This window comes from Tachyglossus aculeatus, chromosome 13 (genome assembly GCF_015852505.1).
Source record: "Tachyglossus aculeatus isolate mTacAcu1 chromosome 13, mTacAcu1.pri, whole genome shotgun sequence".
In the NCBI taxonomy this organism is placed as follows: domain Eukaryota; kingdom Metazoa; phylum Chordata; class Mammalia; order Monotremata; family Tachyglossidae; genus Tachyglossus; species Tachyglossus aculeatus.
The window spans coordinates 23,876,492-23,893,845 of NC_052078.1; the positions used below are offsets into that span (position 1 = coordinate 23,876,492).

General features: G+C 50.1%; 1 protein-coding gene across 1 annotated transcript in view; it reads right to left on the reverse strand.

Moving 5' to 3' along the window:
* FAM171A1 (family with sequence similarity 171 member A1) overlaps positions 1 to 17,354 on the reverse strand; it is a 110,444-nt gene that overhangs the window by 72,275 nt on the left and 20,815 nt on the right. Inside the window, exon 5 of the mRNA XM_038755657.1 lies at positions 11,712 to 11,875. Within this exon, the coding sequence (XP_038611585.1) occupies positions 11,712 to 11,875 (164 nt within the window). The remainder of the gene's footprint in view (positions 1 to 11,711; positions 11,876 to 17,354) is intronic.

Sequence of the window (17,354 nt, forward strand, 5' to 3'; positions counted from 1 at the left end):
TAGTAAGCGCTTAATAAATGCCATTATTATTAATATTAGGAGAACAGTGAGGTGAGGTAGGAGGGCATAGGGTGATGGACTACTTCAAAACCGATTGTAAGGAGTTTCTGTTCGATGCAGAGGTGGATGGACAGCCACTGGAATTTTTTGAGGAGTGGGGAAAATTGTCCTGAACGTTTTGGTAGAAAAATCACCTGGGCAGCAGAGTGATGTACGGACTGGAGAGAGGAGAGACAGGAGGCAGGGAGGTCGGCAAGAACATGGCAAGTATCCGTCAGGAGAGGAGGAGTTCTTTATTTCTGCATTTTTGGATTCCCTTCTATTCCCCATCTACAACCTCTAATTTGGAGAATTCATTCGCTCCCATGGCTTCAACTCATTCATTCAATCGTATTTATTGAACACTTACTGTGTGCAGAGCACTGTACTAAGCGCTTCAACTCCCACCTGTATGAGGACGATACCCAAATCTCCATCTCCAGCCCTGATCTCTTCGCCCTCTCTACAGTCTCGCATCTCCTCCTGCCTTTGAGGCATCTCCACTTGGATGTCCTCCCATCACTTCAAGCTTAACACAGCCAAAACAGAGCTCCTTATCCTCCCACCTAAACCCTGCCCTCTCCGCTGACTTTCCCATCACTGAGGACGGCACCGCCATCGTTCCTGTCTCACAAGCCCGAAACTTTGGTGTTATCCTTCGCTTATCTCTCTCATTCAACCCACAGATTCAATTCTTCACTAAATCCACCTTCACAACATCGCTAAAATCCGCCCTTTCCCCTCCATCCAAACTGCTACGACATTAATACAATCACTCATCCTATCCTGCCTAGGTTACTGTGTGAAAGTACTTATGTACATATCTGTAATTTTTTTATATTAATTTCTGTCTCCCACCTTCTTGACTGTAAGCTCGTTTTGGGCAGGGAATGTTACTGTTTATTGTTGTACTGTACTCTCCCAAGTGCTTAGTTCACTGCCCTGCACCCAGTAAGCGCTCAATAAATACGACTGAATGAATGTGTTGAATGAATGAATGGATTTGTTAAGCACTTACCATGTGCCAGGCACTGTAATAAGGACTGAGGCAGATGCAAGATAGTTTGGACACAGTCCTTGCCCCATATGGGGCTCACAGACTTAATTCTCATTTCACAGATGAGGGAACTGAGGCACAGAGAAGTGAAGTGACTAGCCCAAAGTCACACAGCAGAAAAGTGGCGGAGCTGGGAGCCGCTCAGGACAGAATGATTTTTTATTCATTTATTTATTTACATCACACTCTGTCTTCCCCTCTAGACTGTGAACTCATTGTGGGCAAGAATGTGTCTGTTGTTATATTGTACTCTCCCAAGTGCTTAGTACAGTGCTTTGCACATAGTAAGCACTCAATAAATGACTGAATGAATGAATTAGAATACATGACAAATAGAAATGAAATAACCACCTAAGCCAATCCACACATGCCATACTAGCATGTGGGGATTATTATTATTATTCCTATAGTTATTATTACTAGTATTATTATTATGGTACTTGTTAAGCTCTATATTCCAGACTCTCTACAATGCACTGGGGTAGATACAAGATAATCATATTGGAAACAGTCCCTGTCGCACACTGGGCTCAGAGTCTAGACGATCGGGAACAGGATTTAACCCCATTTTACGGATGAGGGACTGAGGCAAAGAAGAGTTAAGTGATGCACCCAAGGTCACACAACAGGGACAGGGCAATTCTGGGATTAGAATCCAAGTCCTCTGACTCCTAGCCCGTGCTCTTTCCACTAGGCCGCTTGGCTTGCCTAGGAGGTAGGATAGGACATCAATAGTACCTTAATAAAGACACTGTAGTGCTTGCTATGCGCTAGTCACTGAGCTAAGCGCTGGGGTAGAGATGATTCACTCAGATCAGACACAATTCCTATCCTAGATGGGGTTCACATCCTCATCCACCTAGCAGGGCAAAATGTAAGCTTTTATTTATAAATTCAATGGCCTGCTTTTGTTTTTATCAATTGTATCCAGTGACGCAATTACTTATTTTATATTAAATTCATTCAATCATATTTATTGAGCGCTTACTGCGTGCAGTATAAATTGTTTGTACTTGTCTTCCCCATTAAACTGCAAGTCCCCAGGCACAAGGATTGTATCTTTTATTTCTAATATGCCCGTTAAACACCTAGTTCAGAGCCGACGCTAAGTACGCGTTGCTTCCGTGCTGATGGTGGAATACTATACTAGGAACTAGTGAATATTCAAAATAAAATCACATTCCAGTCAATCCCTGCACAGAAAAGAGGAACAGAAGTAATAAACAATTTAATCGATCGTATTTATTGAGCACTTACTATGTGAAGAGCTTGGGAAAAGGTAGAACGCTTGGGAGAGCTTAATATGTACGCTCGTAGGGGGCAGGGCATGTGTTTGTTTATTGTTGTACTGAACTCTCCCAAGCGTTTAGTACAGTGCCCTGCACACAGTGAGCGCTCAATAAACACGACTGACTGAATGAAGACAGTTTATAGACATGTTCCCTGCCCATAACAAGCTTGCAGTCTAGAGAGAGAGAGAGACATTAAAGAAATACATCACAGATATGTTCGTAAGCGACGTAGGGCTGAGGAAGGGGTGACTAAAGAGTGTAAATCTAAACGCGATTTAACATCAAATACTAAAGTGCTTCTCCGCAAGAGAGTGGAAAGAGCCCGGGCTCGGGAGCCAGAGGTCGTGGGTTCTAATCCCGGCTCCGCCGCTTGTCAGCTGTGTGACTTTGGGCAAGTCACTTCACTTCTCTGGGCCTCAGTTCCCTCATCTGAAAAATGGGGATTAAGACTGCGAGCCCCCCATGGGACAACCTAATCACCTTCTAACCTCCCCAGCGCTTAGAACAGTGTTTTGCACATAGTAAGCGCTTAATAAATGCAATTAAAAAAAGTCACTTCACTTCTCTGTGCCTCAGTTACCTCATCTGTAAAATGGGGGTGAAGACTGTGAGCCCCACGTGGGACAACCTGATCACCCTGTAACTACCCCAGCGCTTAGGACAGTACTTGGTACATAGTCAGTGCTTAACAAATATCATCATGATGATGATTATTATTGCCCACTGACTCCCCTCAAATTCCTTCCCCCCAACCTCCTCAGCCAGGAAACAGAAAAATCCCCAGGTTGATGAAGAATATTACTAACGCTACACTTCCGACATCGCAGCAGGGTACAGCTGACCTGATCTTTGCTACAGGACTGATAGGGAGACGTGCAGAAAACGGTACCAAAATGCTTGTCCTCTTTTCATTCCAAACTGTTTGATATTAATTTATTTTATTTTGTTAGTATGTTTGGTTTTGTTCTCTGTCTCCCCCTTTTAGACTGTGAGCCCACTGTTGGGTAGGGACTGTCTCTATATGTTGCCAACTTGTACTTCCCAAGCGCTTAGTATAGTGCTCTGCACACAGTAAGCGCTCAATAAATACGATTGATTGATTGAATGATTAATAACCTTTTACAACAGTGGACATTATTAGGGGTTCATCTCGCTTAGTCAACCCATACATTCTATCTGTCACTCTATCTTGTCAGTTCCACCTTCACCACACCGCTCAAATCCGCCTTTCCTCTCGACTCAAACTGATTCCGCGATCACTCAAGGACTTATTCCCCATCTTGACTTCCTGCATCAGCCTCCTTACTCACCTCCCGGCCTCCTTGGGTCCACACTTTACTCTGCTGCCCGCATCATTTTTCTAAAAAACACTCAGTGTTTTTTAGAAAACCCTCTCCTCAAAACTTTCAGTGGTTGCCCATCACCTCGACATAAGCTCCTTATGGACAGGGAACATATCTGCCAACTTTCTCATGAGTTTAGTACAGTGCTCTGCACATAGTAAGCATTCAGTAAATACCACTGATTGATTGACAGATCAAACAGAAAGTCCTTAGCATTTTACTTTCCCAAGAGTTTTGTGTTATTATTATTATTATTATGGTATTTGTTGAGCGCTTACTGTGTGCCAAGCGCTGGGGTAGATATAAGTAATCAGGTTGTCTCACATGGGGCTCACAGTCAATCCCCATTTTACAGATGAGGTAACTGAGGCACAGAGAAGTTAAGTGACTTGCCCAAAGTCACACAGCTGTCCTCTGGAGGTCCCTGGAGATTCCTGAAAGTAGAAAAAGGTTTTAAAGACTGTGGGGTTTTGAATTTTCTAGGATGAGAATCCATGCAGAAGAATGCCAAGCTCTAATTGCCTCTAGACTGTAAATAATAATTAATAATAATTACGGTATTTGTTAAGTGCCTACTATGTGCCAGGCACTGTACAAAATGCTATAAACTCCTTGTGGGCAGGGATCCTGTCCTCTGACTCCCAAGCTCGGGCTCTTTCCACTAAGCCACGTTCCTTCTTTGCACGTAGTAAGCATTCAATAAATACTACTGATTGATTGATTGACTGATAAAACAGAAACTCCTTACCACTACCTTCAAGGTACTGAATCAGCTCTGCCCTTCCTATCTTACTTCAAGACTGGAAGCTTGCTGTGGGCAGGGAATGTGATGGTGATGATGACGACGGTATTTGTTAATTTCTAAGTGCTGAGGCAGATACACGGTAAGTTGTCCCACATGGGGCTCCCAGTCTTAATCCCCATTTTACAAATGAGGGAACTGAGGCCCAGAGAAGTTAAGCGACTTGCCCAAGGTCACAGAGCAGACAAGTGGCAGGGCCAGGATTAGAACCCATGACCTCCTTACTCCCAGGCCCATGCTCTACCCACGAGGCCATGCTGCTTCTCAATACCTCTCTCCTCACCACTGAAAAGTTTCCAGTGATGATTTTAAAATGATTTTCAAAGGTCACACAGAAGATGAGTGGAAGAGCTGGGATCAGAACCCAGGTCCTTCTGATTCCCAGGCCTGCTGCTTCTCGAGTGCTGAGTGCTTACTGTGTGCAGAGCACTGTTCTGAGCACTTGGAAGAGTACACTATACCAAAGTTGATAGACACGATCCCTGCCCACAAGGAGTTTATAGCGTTTTGTGCAGTGCCTGTCACATAGTAGGCACTTAAATACCATAATTATTATTAATTATTATTTACACAGTCTAGAGGCAGTTAGAGCGTGGCATTCTTTTGCATGGATTCTCATCCTAGAAAATTCAAAACCCCACAGTCTTAAAAACCTTTTTCTACTTTCAGGAATCTCCAGGGACCCACTGTTAAACTTGCTGCCAGACAGATGTTATGACTAATACGAACTCCACCTATCCTCAGTGCAGTGCCACAAAAGTTCACAGAGCAGCGAAAAATTTGGACTCAATTTGAGTGGCCACGTTATTCAAATCACAGCCCACACAACGGTCTTCACACGCTGGAATCTCAGAAAACACCAGTTTTCAAAAATAAGTGGACGGTCCAAAAGGGTTTTTTTTTATTTGATTTTTTTAAAAAATGGCATTTGTGCCAGGCACCGTCCTGAGCGGCTCACAGTCCTAATTCCCATTTTTACAGATTATCATCCAGGTCCTCCGACTTCCAGGCTTGTGCTCTTTCCACTAGGCTTCGTTGCTACTCAGTTTCCCCCCAACTGATGCTACAGCATCTAATGAATCTCAATCGATCAACAATCGAATGTATTTATTGAGCACTTAAGCACCTGGGAGAGTACAGTATAAGAGGGTTGGTGGACACGTTCCCTGCCCACAGTGAGTTTGCAATCTAGAGGGGGATACAGACATTAATATGAAAAAATTGCAGACACGTTACGTAAGTGCTGCGGGGCGGAGGGAAGCGCGAATTAAAGGGGGCAAATCTAAGGGCAGAGGCGACAAAGCAGGGAGTGGGAGATGAGGAAATGAGCGCTTAGTCGGGAAAGGCCTCTGGGAGACGGGCCTTCAGTATCAGTATCTAGTCCGGAGCTTCGTACAGTGCCCGGCATGTAGTAAGCGTCTAATGAAGACCATTAAAGAAATAAAAAGAGAGAGGCTGATTCAATTAAATGTAAAATATGACCACATAGAAACAGCATGGCTCAGTGGAAAGAGCATGGGCTTCGGAGTCAGAGGTCATGGGTTCAAATTGCGGCTCCGCCAATTGTCAGCTGTGTGACTTTGTATACATGTATATATCCTGTATATATGTATGCATGTTTGTACGTATTTATTACTCGATTTATTTATTTATTTTATTTGTACATATTTATTCTATTTATTTTATTTTGTTAATATGTTTAGTTTTGTTGTCTGTCTCCCCCTGTGAGCCCGCTGTTGGGTAGGGACCGTCTCTATATGTTGCCAACTTGTACTTCCCAAGCACTTAGTACAGTGCTCTGCACACAGTAAGCACTCAATAAATACGATTGAATGAATGAATGAAAGTCACTTCACTTCTCTATCAATCAATCAATCAATCGTATTTATTGAGCACTTACTGTGTGCAGAGCACTGTACTAAGCGCTTGGGAAGTACTAGTTGGCAACATATAGAGACAGTCCCTACCCAACAGTGGGCTCACAGTCTAGAAGGGGGAGACAGAGAACAAAACCAAACATACTAACAAAATAAAATAGACTAGATATGTACAAGTAAGATAAATAAATAAATAAATAGAGTAATAAGTAAGATAAGACATACTTTTGTCCTATCTCCATGAGCCCCCTGCTCGAACATGGGGTGTCAGCTGAAAGAAGTCAAGACTCACATAAACCTCATTCAAAACCAGGGAAATCTGATGCAGAAAATAGCCGTCGGCCAGGACTTCCTAAAGTATATATTAGGTCACAGCCCCATGGTTAAAGCAACTATAGTTAGCCATTTTATAGAGACCAATTAAGCCTTGGTTTTATGCAGTTTGGTAATGAGTTCCATTGTTCTGCAACATTTGGGTAGCCTCAGTCAGCCAGGCTATATGCTAGTCACGATAATTGGATTGAATCAGTAAATCAGTAAATCAGTAATCAGTTCTCTATGTCTCAGTTACCTCACCTGTAAAATGGGGATTAAGACTGTGAGCCCTCCGTGGGACAACCTGATCACCTTGGAACCTCCCCAGCACTTAGAACAGTGCTTTGCACCTAGTAAGCACTTAATAAATGCCATCATTATTATTATTATTAACAAGAGCCCAAACAATGGATTTTCGTACATCTCTTACTGACCTGTTCCGAGAATTAAGAGACTACTAGAAAGAGGGCAGTGCCCGGATGCTGGATGCACTGGTAATACGTGGTCTAGTGAATAGAGCACGGGCCTGGAAGTTAGAAGGTCCTGGGTTCTAATCCCAGTTCCCCCACTTGTCTCCCACATGACCTTAATAACAGTAATAATAATAATTAAGGTATTTGTGAAGCACTTACTTTGTGCCAGGCGCTGTACTAAGCCCTGGGGTGTATACAAGTAAACTGGGTTGCGCACAGCCCCTGTCCCACGTGGGGCTCACGGTCTCGATCCCCATTTTCCAGACGAGGTAACTGAGGCCCAAAAGAAGTTAAGCGGCCTGCCCCAGGTCGCAAGGTGGGTCAGCGGCAGACGCGACATTAGAACCCAGGTGTTCTGACTCCCAGAAGTGAAATGCTAAAGAAAGTCTTTCCACTGGGCCGCACTGCTTCTCAACTCTAAGCCCCGCTCCACTCTAAACCCCTCAGGTGGCCTTAGCTTGCCCTTGTGAGAGGCGAATCACCCTCAGGGTGTTCACAACTCCTAATTTTCCACGCTTGTTTGTGGATCGAGAAGTCTCGGCCTAGGCTAACGCTCTCCCGAACTCTCAGGTAGCCGAGAGTTTACATCGGTCAGTCAGCTGTATTTATTGAGCACTTACTGTGCGAGGAGCACTGTACTACGCGCTTGGGAGACAACAACATAACAGCGATATAGACACGTTTTCCCACTCGCACGAAACTTAAAATCTAGAGCCTACATTTTAAGGGTGGGGAGGAAATAATAATAATACTAACGATGGCATTTATTAAGCGCTTACTATGTGCAAAGCACTGTTCTAAGCGCCGGGGAGGTTACAAGGTGATCAGGTTGTCCCACATGGGGCTCACAGTCTTAATCCCCATTTTATAGATGAGGTAACTGAGGCACAGAGAAGTTAAGTGACTTGCCCAAGGTCACACGGCTAACAGGTTGCGGAGCTGAGATTTGAATCCATGACCTCTGACTCCAAAGCCCGGGCTCTTTCCACTGAGCCACGCTGCTTCTCTCAAAGTTTTTAGGGGAGGAAAAAGAACCAAGAAGTGTATCTCTTTTAACACCCAACTTTCCCTCACCTTACCCGTTCAAGTCAGTCACACCCCAGCGCTCAGGGTTGAGAGTCTTAACTAAACAGCGGCAAGGCGAGCATCCTTGGCCTCAAAGCTAAGTCTCAAAGTCTCTAACGAAGTAGGGCCTATGTAAACTGAGTGTTCATTTCTAGAGTTCACCCAGGGGAAGCCTCGTCGAACCAAAAGCAATTTAATATCCACGAATTCATCAGTTCCCACTGGGCTTTCGCTTGTTCTATCGAGCGGTACCTAACGGCGATCCTAGTTTCCACAATAAAAGCAACATTACGGTGAGCATCCCCAAAAAACAGCTCTGTGGCAACGTAACAGTGTCAGCAACAGAGTTCGGAAGAAGAGACGCATCTCGACTCCCCAGTTGAAGTAACGATTTGCAAAGGCCCATTTTGGTAATAACCGACTCCCGCCAGAACGCATTTGCCAGGATGGAAAACCAGAAGGAAATCTGGAAATCAAAAGGAGGCACCTGGAAGCAGAGCCCCCCTCTTCATCCCTGCCACCTCAATAACGGACTTGTATTCCTTTTGAAAAACTTAGCCAACACATCCTACTCACGGGATGGGGACAGCGTGCACTAAAGAACAGCCTACGATCTGGTAAAGATGTCACCTTCATAACCTGGTGTTACATTTCCGAGGAATTTATTACAACATCTGATGGGGGGGACCTTTCTGAGCCCAGCCCTCTTTCTACCCCTTTAACTCTAGAAAACACAACCAAGATGAAAAGGTCTTTTAGAATGAGAGGCTCCATCTCAAGTGTTTTCCATCATCTCAATGGTATTTCTGGAGAGCTTACAGTGTCCAGAGGACTGTACTAAGTGCTTGGGAGAGTTCGCTACAACCCACGAGGGCTTTACCTCCAAAACATCGGCATCAGCCTGGATATCTGATAGGACGCAGATGAAACCACTTTAGGAGCTGAAGAGTTCCGGGGATGTGCGGACCACCACGGAACTCGGGAATTTTACTCCTCATTCATTCATTTAATCGTATTTATTGAGCGCTTACTATGTGCAGAGCACTGTACTAAGCGCTTGGGAAGTACAACGCTAAAGAACCTCCCTGGCACCCTACACGTCACTATGGCTCCGCTGAAGATGGTCCTCAGAACCACTTTCATCACTGAAACGGTCGGAATCCTACACGAGCGACTAGGCCACGGCCCCCACGAGGGACGAACCTACACGACCTGAAACGGAAACTGGCCAGCTTCGTCTATTACCCTGACTCTGACGAAGAAATGGAGCAGGCCGAAACAGCCGCACTTCGTCTCGGCTGGCTAACGATGGGACAACAGGCCAGCACCCCATAAAAAGTTGGCCTGCCAACCTGCCCGAGCGTATAGAGGAATTGGTCTCAGCTCTGTAAAATGGTTTCGGGGAAGAGGGTGGCCCTGGAGGGTGGAGATGGGGGCAGGGGCCAGGCATGGCTAGGGCAGGGGCTACTGAGGATGCCCGCTTCGCGCCCCGTTCCTGGCTCGCCAATGGCTTTCTTTTCCATGGCAGTCGGAACCCCAGGATCCGGGCGAAATTCTGATGGAAATAAAGGCTGACTGGACCATCGTTATTATTATTACTGGCTTCACAGGCCCCCACGGGATTCTAGGGCAGGAGGGCAGGGTGGGGACAGGTGGATGGCTGGCGGGCAGGTGGGCAGAGAGGGTAGTTCCAGCACAGACGGGTAGGCGGGTGAGTAAAGGGGCAGAGTGGGCAGGTGGACAGATCAAAGGGCAAGTAAACAGGGGCAGGCGGGAGTCTCCAAACAAAAGAACTGAGGGGGTGATGCCAATGGCCAGGGGCTTGAGGCTGGGCACACCTATCTGTGCCAGGGGACCTGCGGCCTGAGTGGTGCGGTGCGGGGCGGAGGAGGAGTCCCTCTGGACCTACCGGCCCCCCACCTACCCTCCGGCCTGCCAACGTGGGCGGGTGGAGGAGCCAGGGGCAGACAGACCAGCTGGGAGCAGGCAAAGAGCCCAGGGCAGGGACTGAGGAGCCCAAGGGCACGGCTACAAAGCGCCTGGGGCAAGGGCTGAGGAGCCCAGGTGACCAGGGCAAGGAGTAGGGAGCCCAGGGCAGGGACGGGGGAGCCTGGTGGAGAGGACAGGGGCTGAGGAGCCCGAGGGGTGGGTCCGGGGATATGGGGGCAAGGACAGGGCAGATTGGGGCAGGGCCAGGAGGAGCCCGGGGCACAGATAAGAGGTGCCCGGGGCAAGGGCTGGGGAGCTCAGAGCTGGGACAAGAGGAGCCCAGAGCAAAGACTGGGGGGAGAGGAGCCCAGAGCAAAGACTGGGGGGAGAGGAGCCCAGAGCAAGGTTAGAGGAGCCACGGGCAAGGGCTGGGGAGCTCAGAGCTCGGACAAGAGGGGTCCGGGGCACTGATACGAGGTGCCCAGGGCAAGGAGAGGGGAACCTGGGCACTGGAGTCGTGGGACACTGGAGCCCTGGTCATTGGGGCCGAGGGGCACTGGAGCCCTGGGGCATTGGGACTGTGGGGCAATGGAGCCCGGGGCATCAGGGCTGTGGGGCAATGGAGCCCTGGTCGTTGGAGCTGTGGGGCATAGGGGATGTGGAGCATTGGAGCCCTGAGGCAATGGAGCTGTGGAGCAATAGAACCTGGGGCAATGAGGCCCTGGGCACTGGATCTGTGGAGCACTGGGGCCCTGGGCATTGGATCTGTGCAGCACTGGAGCCCGGGCATTGGATCTGTGCAGCACTGGAGCCCTGGGCATTGGAGCCATGGGGCATTAGATCTGTGGGGCACTGGGGTCTGGGGCATTGGAGCTGTGGAGCACTGGAGCCCTGGGCATTGGAGCCATGAGGCATTAGATCTGTGGGGCACTGGGGTCTCGGGCATTGGAGCTGTGGAGCACTGGAGCCCTGGGCATTGGATCTGTGGAGCATTAGGGCCCTGGGCATTGGATCTGTGGAGCACTGGAGCCCTGGACATTGGAGCTGTGGGCCACTGGGGCCCTGGGCATTGGATCTATGGGGCATTGGAGCCCTGGGTGTTGGATCTGTGGGGCACTGGAGCCCTGGACATTACATCTGCGGGGCAATGGGGCCCTGGGCATTGGAGCCGTGGACATTGGATCTGTGGGGCATTGGGCCCCTGGGCGTTGGAGCCATGGGCACTGGATCTGTGGGGCATTGGGGCCCTGGACATTGGATCCGTGGGGCATTGGGACCCGGGGCACTGGAGCCCTGGCCATTGGAGCTGTGGGGCCCCGGGGCCCTGGGCACTGGAGCTGTGGGGCACTGAAGCCCTGGCCGCTGGCTCTATGGAGGACTGGAGCCCGGGCCGTTGGATCCGTGGAGCCCTGGAGCCCTGGAGCCCTGGCCGTTAGATCTGCGGCGGGGCGGGGGTCCCCCCGGTCCTGCGGGCCTCCCCCCCCCCCCCCCCCGGTGCCCCCCGGGCCGCAGTACCCACCTGGCAGAGGGCGGGCATCTCTCGGGGCTCGTCGGGGCGGCTTGTCCCCGTTCCCGGGCCCCCGGACCCCCCCGGCCGCCCAGCCCCCCCAGGCCGCCCAGGCCCCCCAGGCCCCCCAGGGCCGCCACCGCCAGGAGGGCCGCCGCCCGCCACATCTCCGCCGGCTCGGGGCCGGACGCGGGGGGCCCAGAGCCCAGCCCAGCCCAGCGCACCGCGCAGCCCCGCAGCCCCGCCCCGCCCCACGCCGTAGTAACCCCTTCCTCCCCGTGGCGCCCCCCCTGCGCGGACCGCTCCGCCCCGCGGCCCGACCCCGTGCACGGCGCTCCCGGGCCCTCACCTTGCGCACAGCGCTCTGCGGGGGGCTGGCTCCCTCTGCACTGCGGGCCACCGGGCCCCTTTATCCCCCGTGCGCGCCGCTCCCGGGCCCTCACCCTGTGCACAGCGCTCTGCAGGGGGGGGGATTCCGTCTGCACTGCATTGAACGAGGCCCCTTTATCCGTGCACAGCGCTTCTGGGCCCTCACCCTGTGCAGAACGCTGTGCACGGGGCGGACTCTACGCAATGCATTGAACAGGGCCCCTTTATCCATGCACAGCGCTCCTGGGCCCTCATCCTGTGCAGAGCGCTCTGCAGGGGGTGGATTCCAACTGCGATGCATTGAACGAGGCCCCTTTATCCGTGTATAGCGGTCCTGGGCCCTCACCCTGTGCAGAACGTGGTGCACGGGGCGGACTCTGCACTGCAGTGCATTGAACGAGGCCCCTTTATCTATGCAGAGCGGTCCTAGGCCCTCACACTGTGCAGAGCGCTGTGCAGGGGGTGGAATCCGTCTGCAATGCATTGAACGAGGCCCCTTTATCCGTGCACGGCGCTTCTGGGTCCTCACCTTGTGCAGAGCGCTGCGCAGGGGCCCCACAATGCTTTCAACAGGGGCCCTTTATCCATACACAGCACTCCTGGGCCCTGACCCTGTGCAGAGCGCTGTGCAGGGGGTGGATTCCGTCTGCAATGCATTGAACGAGGCCCCTTTATCCGTGCACAGCACTTCTGGGCCCTCACCTTGTGTAGAGCTCTGTGCACAATGCATAGGACAGGGCCCAGTTATCTGCACAGAGAGGTCCTGGACCCTTACCCTGTGCAGAGCACTGTGCAGAGGGTGGATTCCATCTGCATTGCGTTGAACTGGGCCCCTTTATCTGTGCAGGGTGCTCCTGGGCCCTCACCCTGTGCAGACCACTGTGCAGAGGGTGGATTCCGTCTGCATTGCATTGAACTGGGCCCCTTTATCTGTGCAGAGCGGTCCTGGGCCCTCACCCTGTGCAGAACACTGTGCAGGGGACGGACTCCATCTGCACTGCATTGAACGGGGCCCCTTCATTGATGCAGAGAGGTTCTCTGGGCCCTCACCCTGTGCAGAGCGCTGTGCACTGCGTTGAAGGGGGCCATTTTATCCGTGCAGAGCCCTCCACTGAGTACCGAGCATGTGCACAAAACCTTTCTGGGCACCTACTAGGTGCTGAGCGATCACTCATCCTGACCCGCCTGGACGACTGCATCCTCCTCCTGGCTGACCTCCCAGCCTCCTGTCTCTCCCCACTCCAGTCCGGACTTCACTCTGCTGCCCGGATCATTTTTCTCCCAAACCGCCCAGGCCAGGTTTCCCCACTCCTCAAGAACCTCCAGGGGTTGCCCGTCCACCTCCGCATCAAACAAAAGCTCCTCACCATTGGCTTTGAGAAGCGGCGTGGCTCAGTGGAAAGAGCGCGGGCTTTGGAGTCCGAGGTCAAGGGTTCAAATCCCGGCTCCGCCAATTGTCAGCTGGGTGACTTTGGGCAAGTCACTTCAGTTGTCTGGGCCTCAGTGACCTCATCTGGAAAACGGGGATGAAGACTGTGGGGCAACCTGATCACTTTGTAACCTCCCCAGTGCCTAGAACAGTGCTTTGCACATACTAAGTGCTTAATAAATGCCATTGTTATTATTTAAAACACTCCATCCCCTCACCATCCCCTAACTCACCTCAACTACCGCCCATCCTGCCCACTTGGCTCCTGTAATGCCAACCTTCTCACCGGGCCTCCATCTTGCCGTGGACCCCTGGCCCTCATCCTGCCTCTGGCCTGGCCCACCCTCCCTCCTCAAATCCGACAGACGATGACTCTCTCCCTGCTTTAAAGCCTTACTGAAGGCCCGTCTCCTCCAAGAAGCCTTCCCAGACTAAGCCCCCCTTTCTCTCCTCCCACTCCTTTGTCCGTCTCCCTGACTTTATTCTGATGACGTGACACCTGTCCACATGTTTTGTTTTGTTGTCTGTCACCCCCTTCTAGACTGTGAGCCCGTTGTTGGGTAGGGACCATCTCTATATGTTGCCAATTTGTACTTCCCAAGCACTTAGTACAGTGCTCTGCACACAGTAAGCGCTCAATAAATACGATTGACTGAATGAATGACTTGTTCCCTTTGTTCGTCCACCTCCCAGCCCCACAGCACTTCTGTATATACCTGTAATTTATATATTTAATATTAATGTCTGTCTCCCCCCTCTAGGCTGTAAGCTTGTTGTGGGCAGGGATTGTGACTGGGTACTGTTGCACTGTATTCTTCTAAGCACTTAATACAGTGCCCTGCACACAGTAACCGCTCAATAAATACGATTGAATGAATGAGTGACTTGTTCCCTTTGTTCATCCACCTCCCAGCCCCACAGCACTTCCGTATATACCTGTAGTTTATATATTTAATATTAATGTCTGTCTCCCCCCTCTAGGCTGTAAGCTTGTTGTGGGCAGGGATTGTGACTGGGTACTGTTGCACTGTACTCTTCTAAGCACTTAATACAGTGCCCTGCACACAGTAAGTCCTCAATAAATACGATTGAATGTGGATGACTGAATGAATAGTGCTCACTGCTTGCTGTGTACTTACTGTGTACAGAGCGCTGAACTAGACATAACTGTTGAGAAGCAGTGTGGCTCATTGGAAAGAGCACAGGCTTTGGAGTCAGAGGTCATGGGTTCAAACTCCGGCTCCACCAACTGTCAGCTGTGTGACTTTGGGGAAGTCACTTAACTTCTCTGTGCCTCGGTGACCTCATCTGGAAAATGGGGATGAAGACTGTGAGTCCCCTGTGGGACAACCTCATCACCTTGGAACCTCCCCGGTGCTTAGAACAGTGCTTTGCACATAGTAAGCACTTAATAAGTGTTATTATTATTATTATTATTATTAACTGTCCTTCCTATTTGGAGAAACCACCACATGGTGAAACTCACCTGTGAGTGTGGGGCTGAAAGGGCTAATGTGGAGGTCACAGTCCCGGCCACATTGTGCGCACAAAAAGGTTGTCCCCTGTTGTTCTGATTTGTGTTTTATTTTACTTGTCCCGGCTCCATTGTGCACGCAAAAAGATTGTCCCCTCCTGCTGGGTGACCTTGGGCGAGTCACTTCACTTCTACGTGCCTCGGTTTCCTCATCTGTAAGATTGAGCTTCAATACCTGTTCTCATTCATTCATTCAATCTTATTTATTGAGCTCTTACTGTGTGAGGAGCACTGTACTAAGCGCTTAACCCTCCTCCTCAGACTGTGAACCCCATGTGGGACAGGGGCTGTCTGATTCGATTAACTCGTATCTACCAGAGAGCTTAGGACAGTGCTTGACACATACTAAGTGCTTGAGTAATGTGGTAATAATAATAATAGCAATAATCAATCAATCAAAGGCATTTATTGAGCACTTACTGTGTAAGGAGCATTGCACTAAGCACTTGAAAAAGTATAATTTCCACCCACAACGAGCTTACAGTATAGCGGGGAGACAGACATAAAAAGAAATTACGGATATGGTCATTAAAAAAAAAGATGGCATTTATCAAGCGCTTACTATGTGCCAGGCACTGTACTAAGCGCTGGAGTAGATGGAAGCAAATCGAGTTGGACACAGACCCTGTCCCACGTGAAGCTCACAGTCTCAATCCCCATTTTACAGGTGAGGTAACTGAGGCCCAGAGAAGTAAAGTGACTTGCCCAAGGTCACACAGCAGACAAGTGGCGGAGCCGGGATTAGAACCCACAACCTTCCGGCTCCCAGGTCCGGGCTCTGTCCCCCAGGCCACGCTGCTTCTCTGCGTGAGAGCTGTGGGGCCGAGGGTAGGGCGACTATCAAGTACTCGGGGCGTACAGATCCGAATGCGAGGGCGACACAAGGGTGGCTCTCAAAGAGACCCAGATTTAACCAGATTTGGTTCTGGTCCTTGCCCCCTGCCTTCTGTGCCGCCCTCCAGCCTCCATCCTTCCCACATCCCCCCAGTAATAATTAGTAATAATTAGTAATAATTAGCCTAGCTGGGCTCTGGAAATTACTGAGCAAATTTGGTTGTCCCGAAAAGTTCATTAAAGTTCCGAGACTGCTTCATGAAGGCCTGGCTGTCTGGGATAATAATAATAATAATAATAATAATAATGGCATTTGTTAAGCGCTTACTATGGACAAAGCACTGTTCTAAGGGTAGGGTAGTAAAAATAATCGTGCTATTTGCTAAGCGCTTACTATGTGCCAATCAATCAATCAATCGTATTTATTGAGCGCTTACTGTGTGCAGAGCACTGTACTAAGCGCTTGGGAAGTACAAGTTGGCAACATATAGAGACAGTCCCTACCCAACAGTGGGCTCACTGTACTAAGCTCTGGAGTGGATACAAGCAAATCAGTTTGGACACAGTCCCTGTCACGGGGCTCACACTCCATCCCCATTTTCCAGATGAGGCACAGAGAAGTGAAGTGACTTGCCCAGGGTCACGGAGCAGACCGGTGGCGGAGCCGGGTTTAGAACCCACGACCTTCTGACTCCAAGGCTCTCTCTCCTACGCCATGCTGCTTCTGACCCAATCCACACTGCCAACCGAGTGACCGGGGGATACGTAGAGGGCCTGGAAACTTGTACTTCCCAAGCGTTTAGTACAGTGCTCTGCACACAGTAAGCGCTCAATAAATACGATTGGATGAATGAATGAATGGACTTTTCAATTTAGTCTGGGCAGCCATGCTGGAAGAGGCTGAAGGCGGGTTTTAGAAGACGCCTCTGGGGAACTCTTCCAACTCAATAATAATAATGATAATTGTGGTATTCATTAAGCACCTGCTATGTGCCAGGCACTGTACTAAGTGCTGGAGTGGACACAAGCAAGTAATATAAAAATAATGATGGCATTTATTAAGCACTTACTATGTGCAGAGCACTGTTCTAAGCTCTGGGGACGTTACAAGGTGATCAGGTTGTCCCATGTGGGACTCACAGTCTTAATCCCCATTTAACAGATGAGGTAACTGAGGCCCAGAGAAGTCGTGACTTGCCCAAAGTCACACAGCTGACAAGTGGCAGAGCCAGGATTTGAACCCCTGACCTCGAACTCCAAAGCCCATGTTCTTTCCGCTGAGCCACGCGGGTTGGGTGCAGTCCCTCCTGGAGCTCACGTTCGATCCCCATTTTCCAGATGAGGTAACTGAGGCCCAGAGAAGTGAAATGACTTGCCCAAGGCCACACAGCAGACACGTGGTGGAGCTGGGAATAGAACTCGGGTGTCCTCCTGACTCTCAGGGCCGGGCTCTATCCGAAGCAGCGTGGCTCAGTGGAAAGAGCCCGGG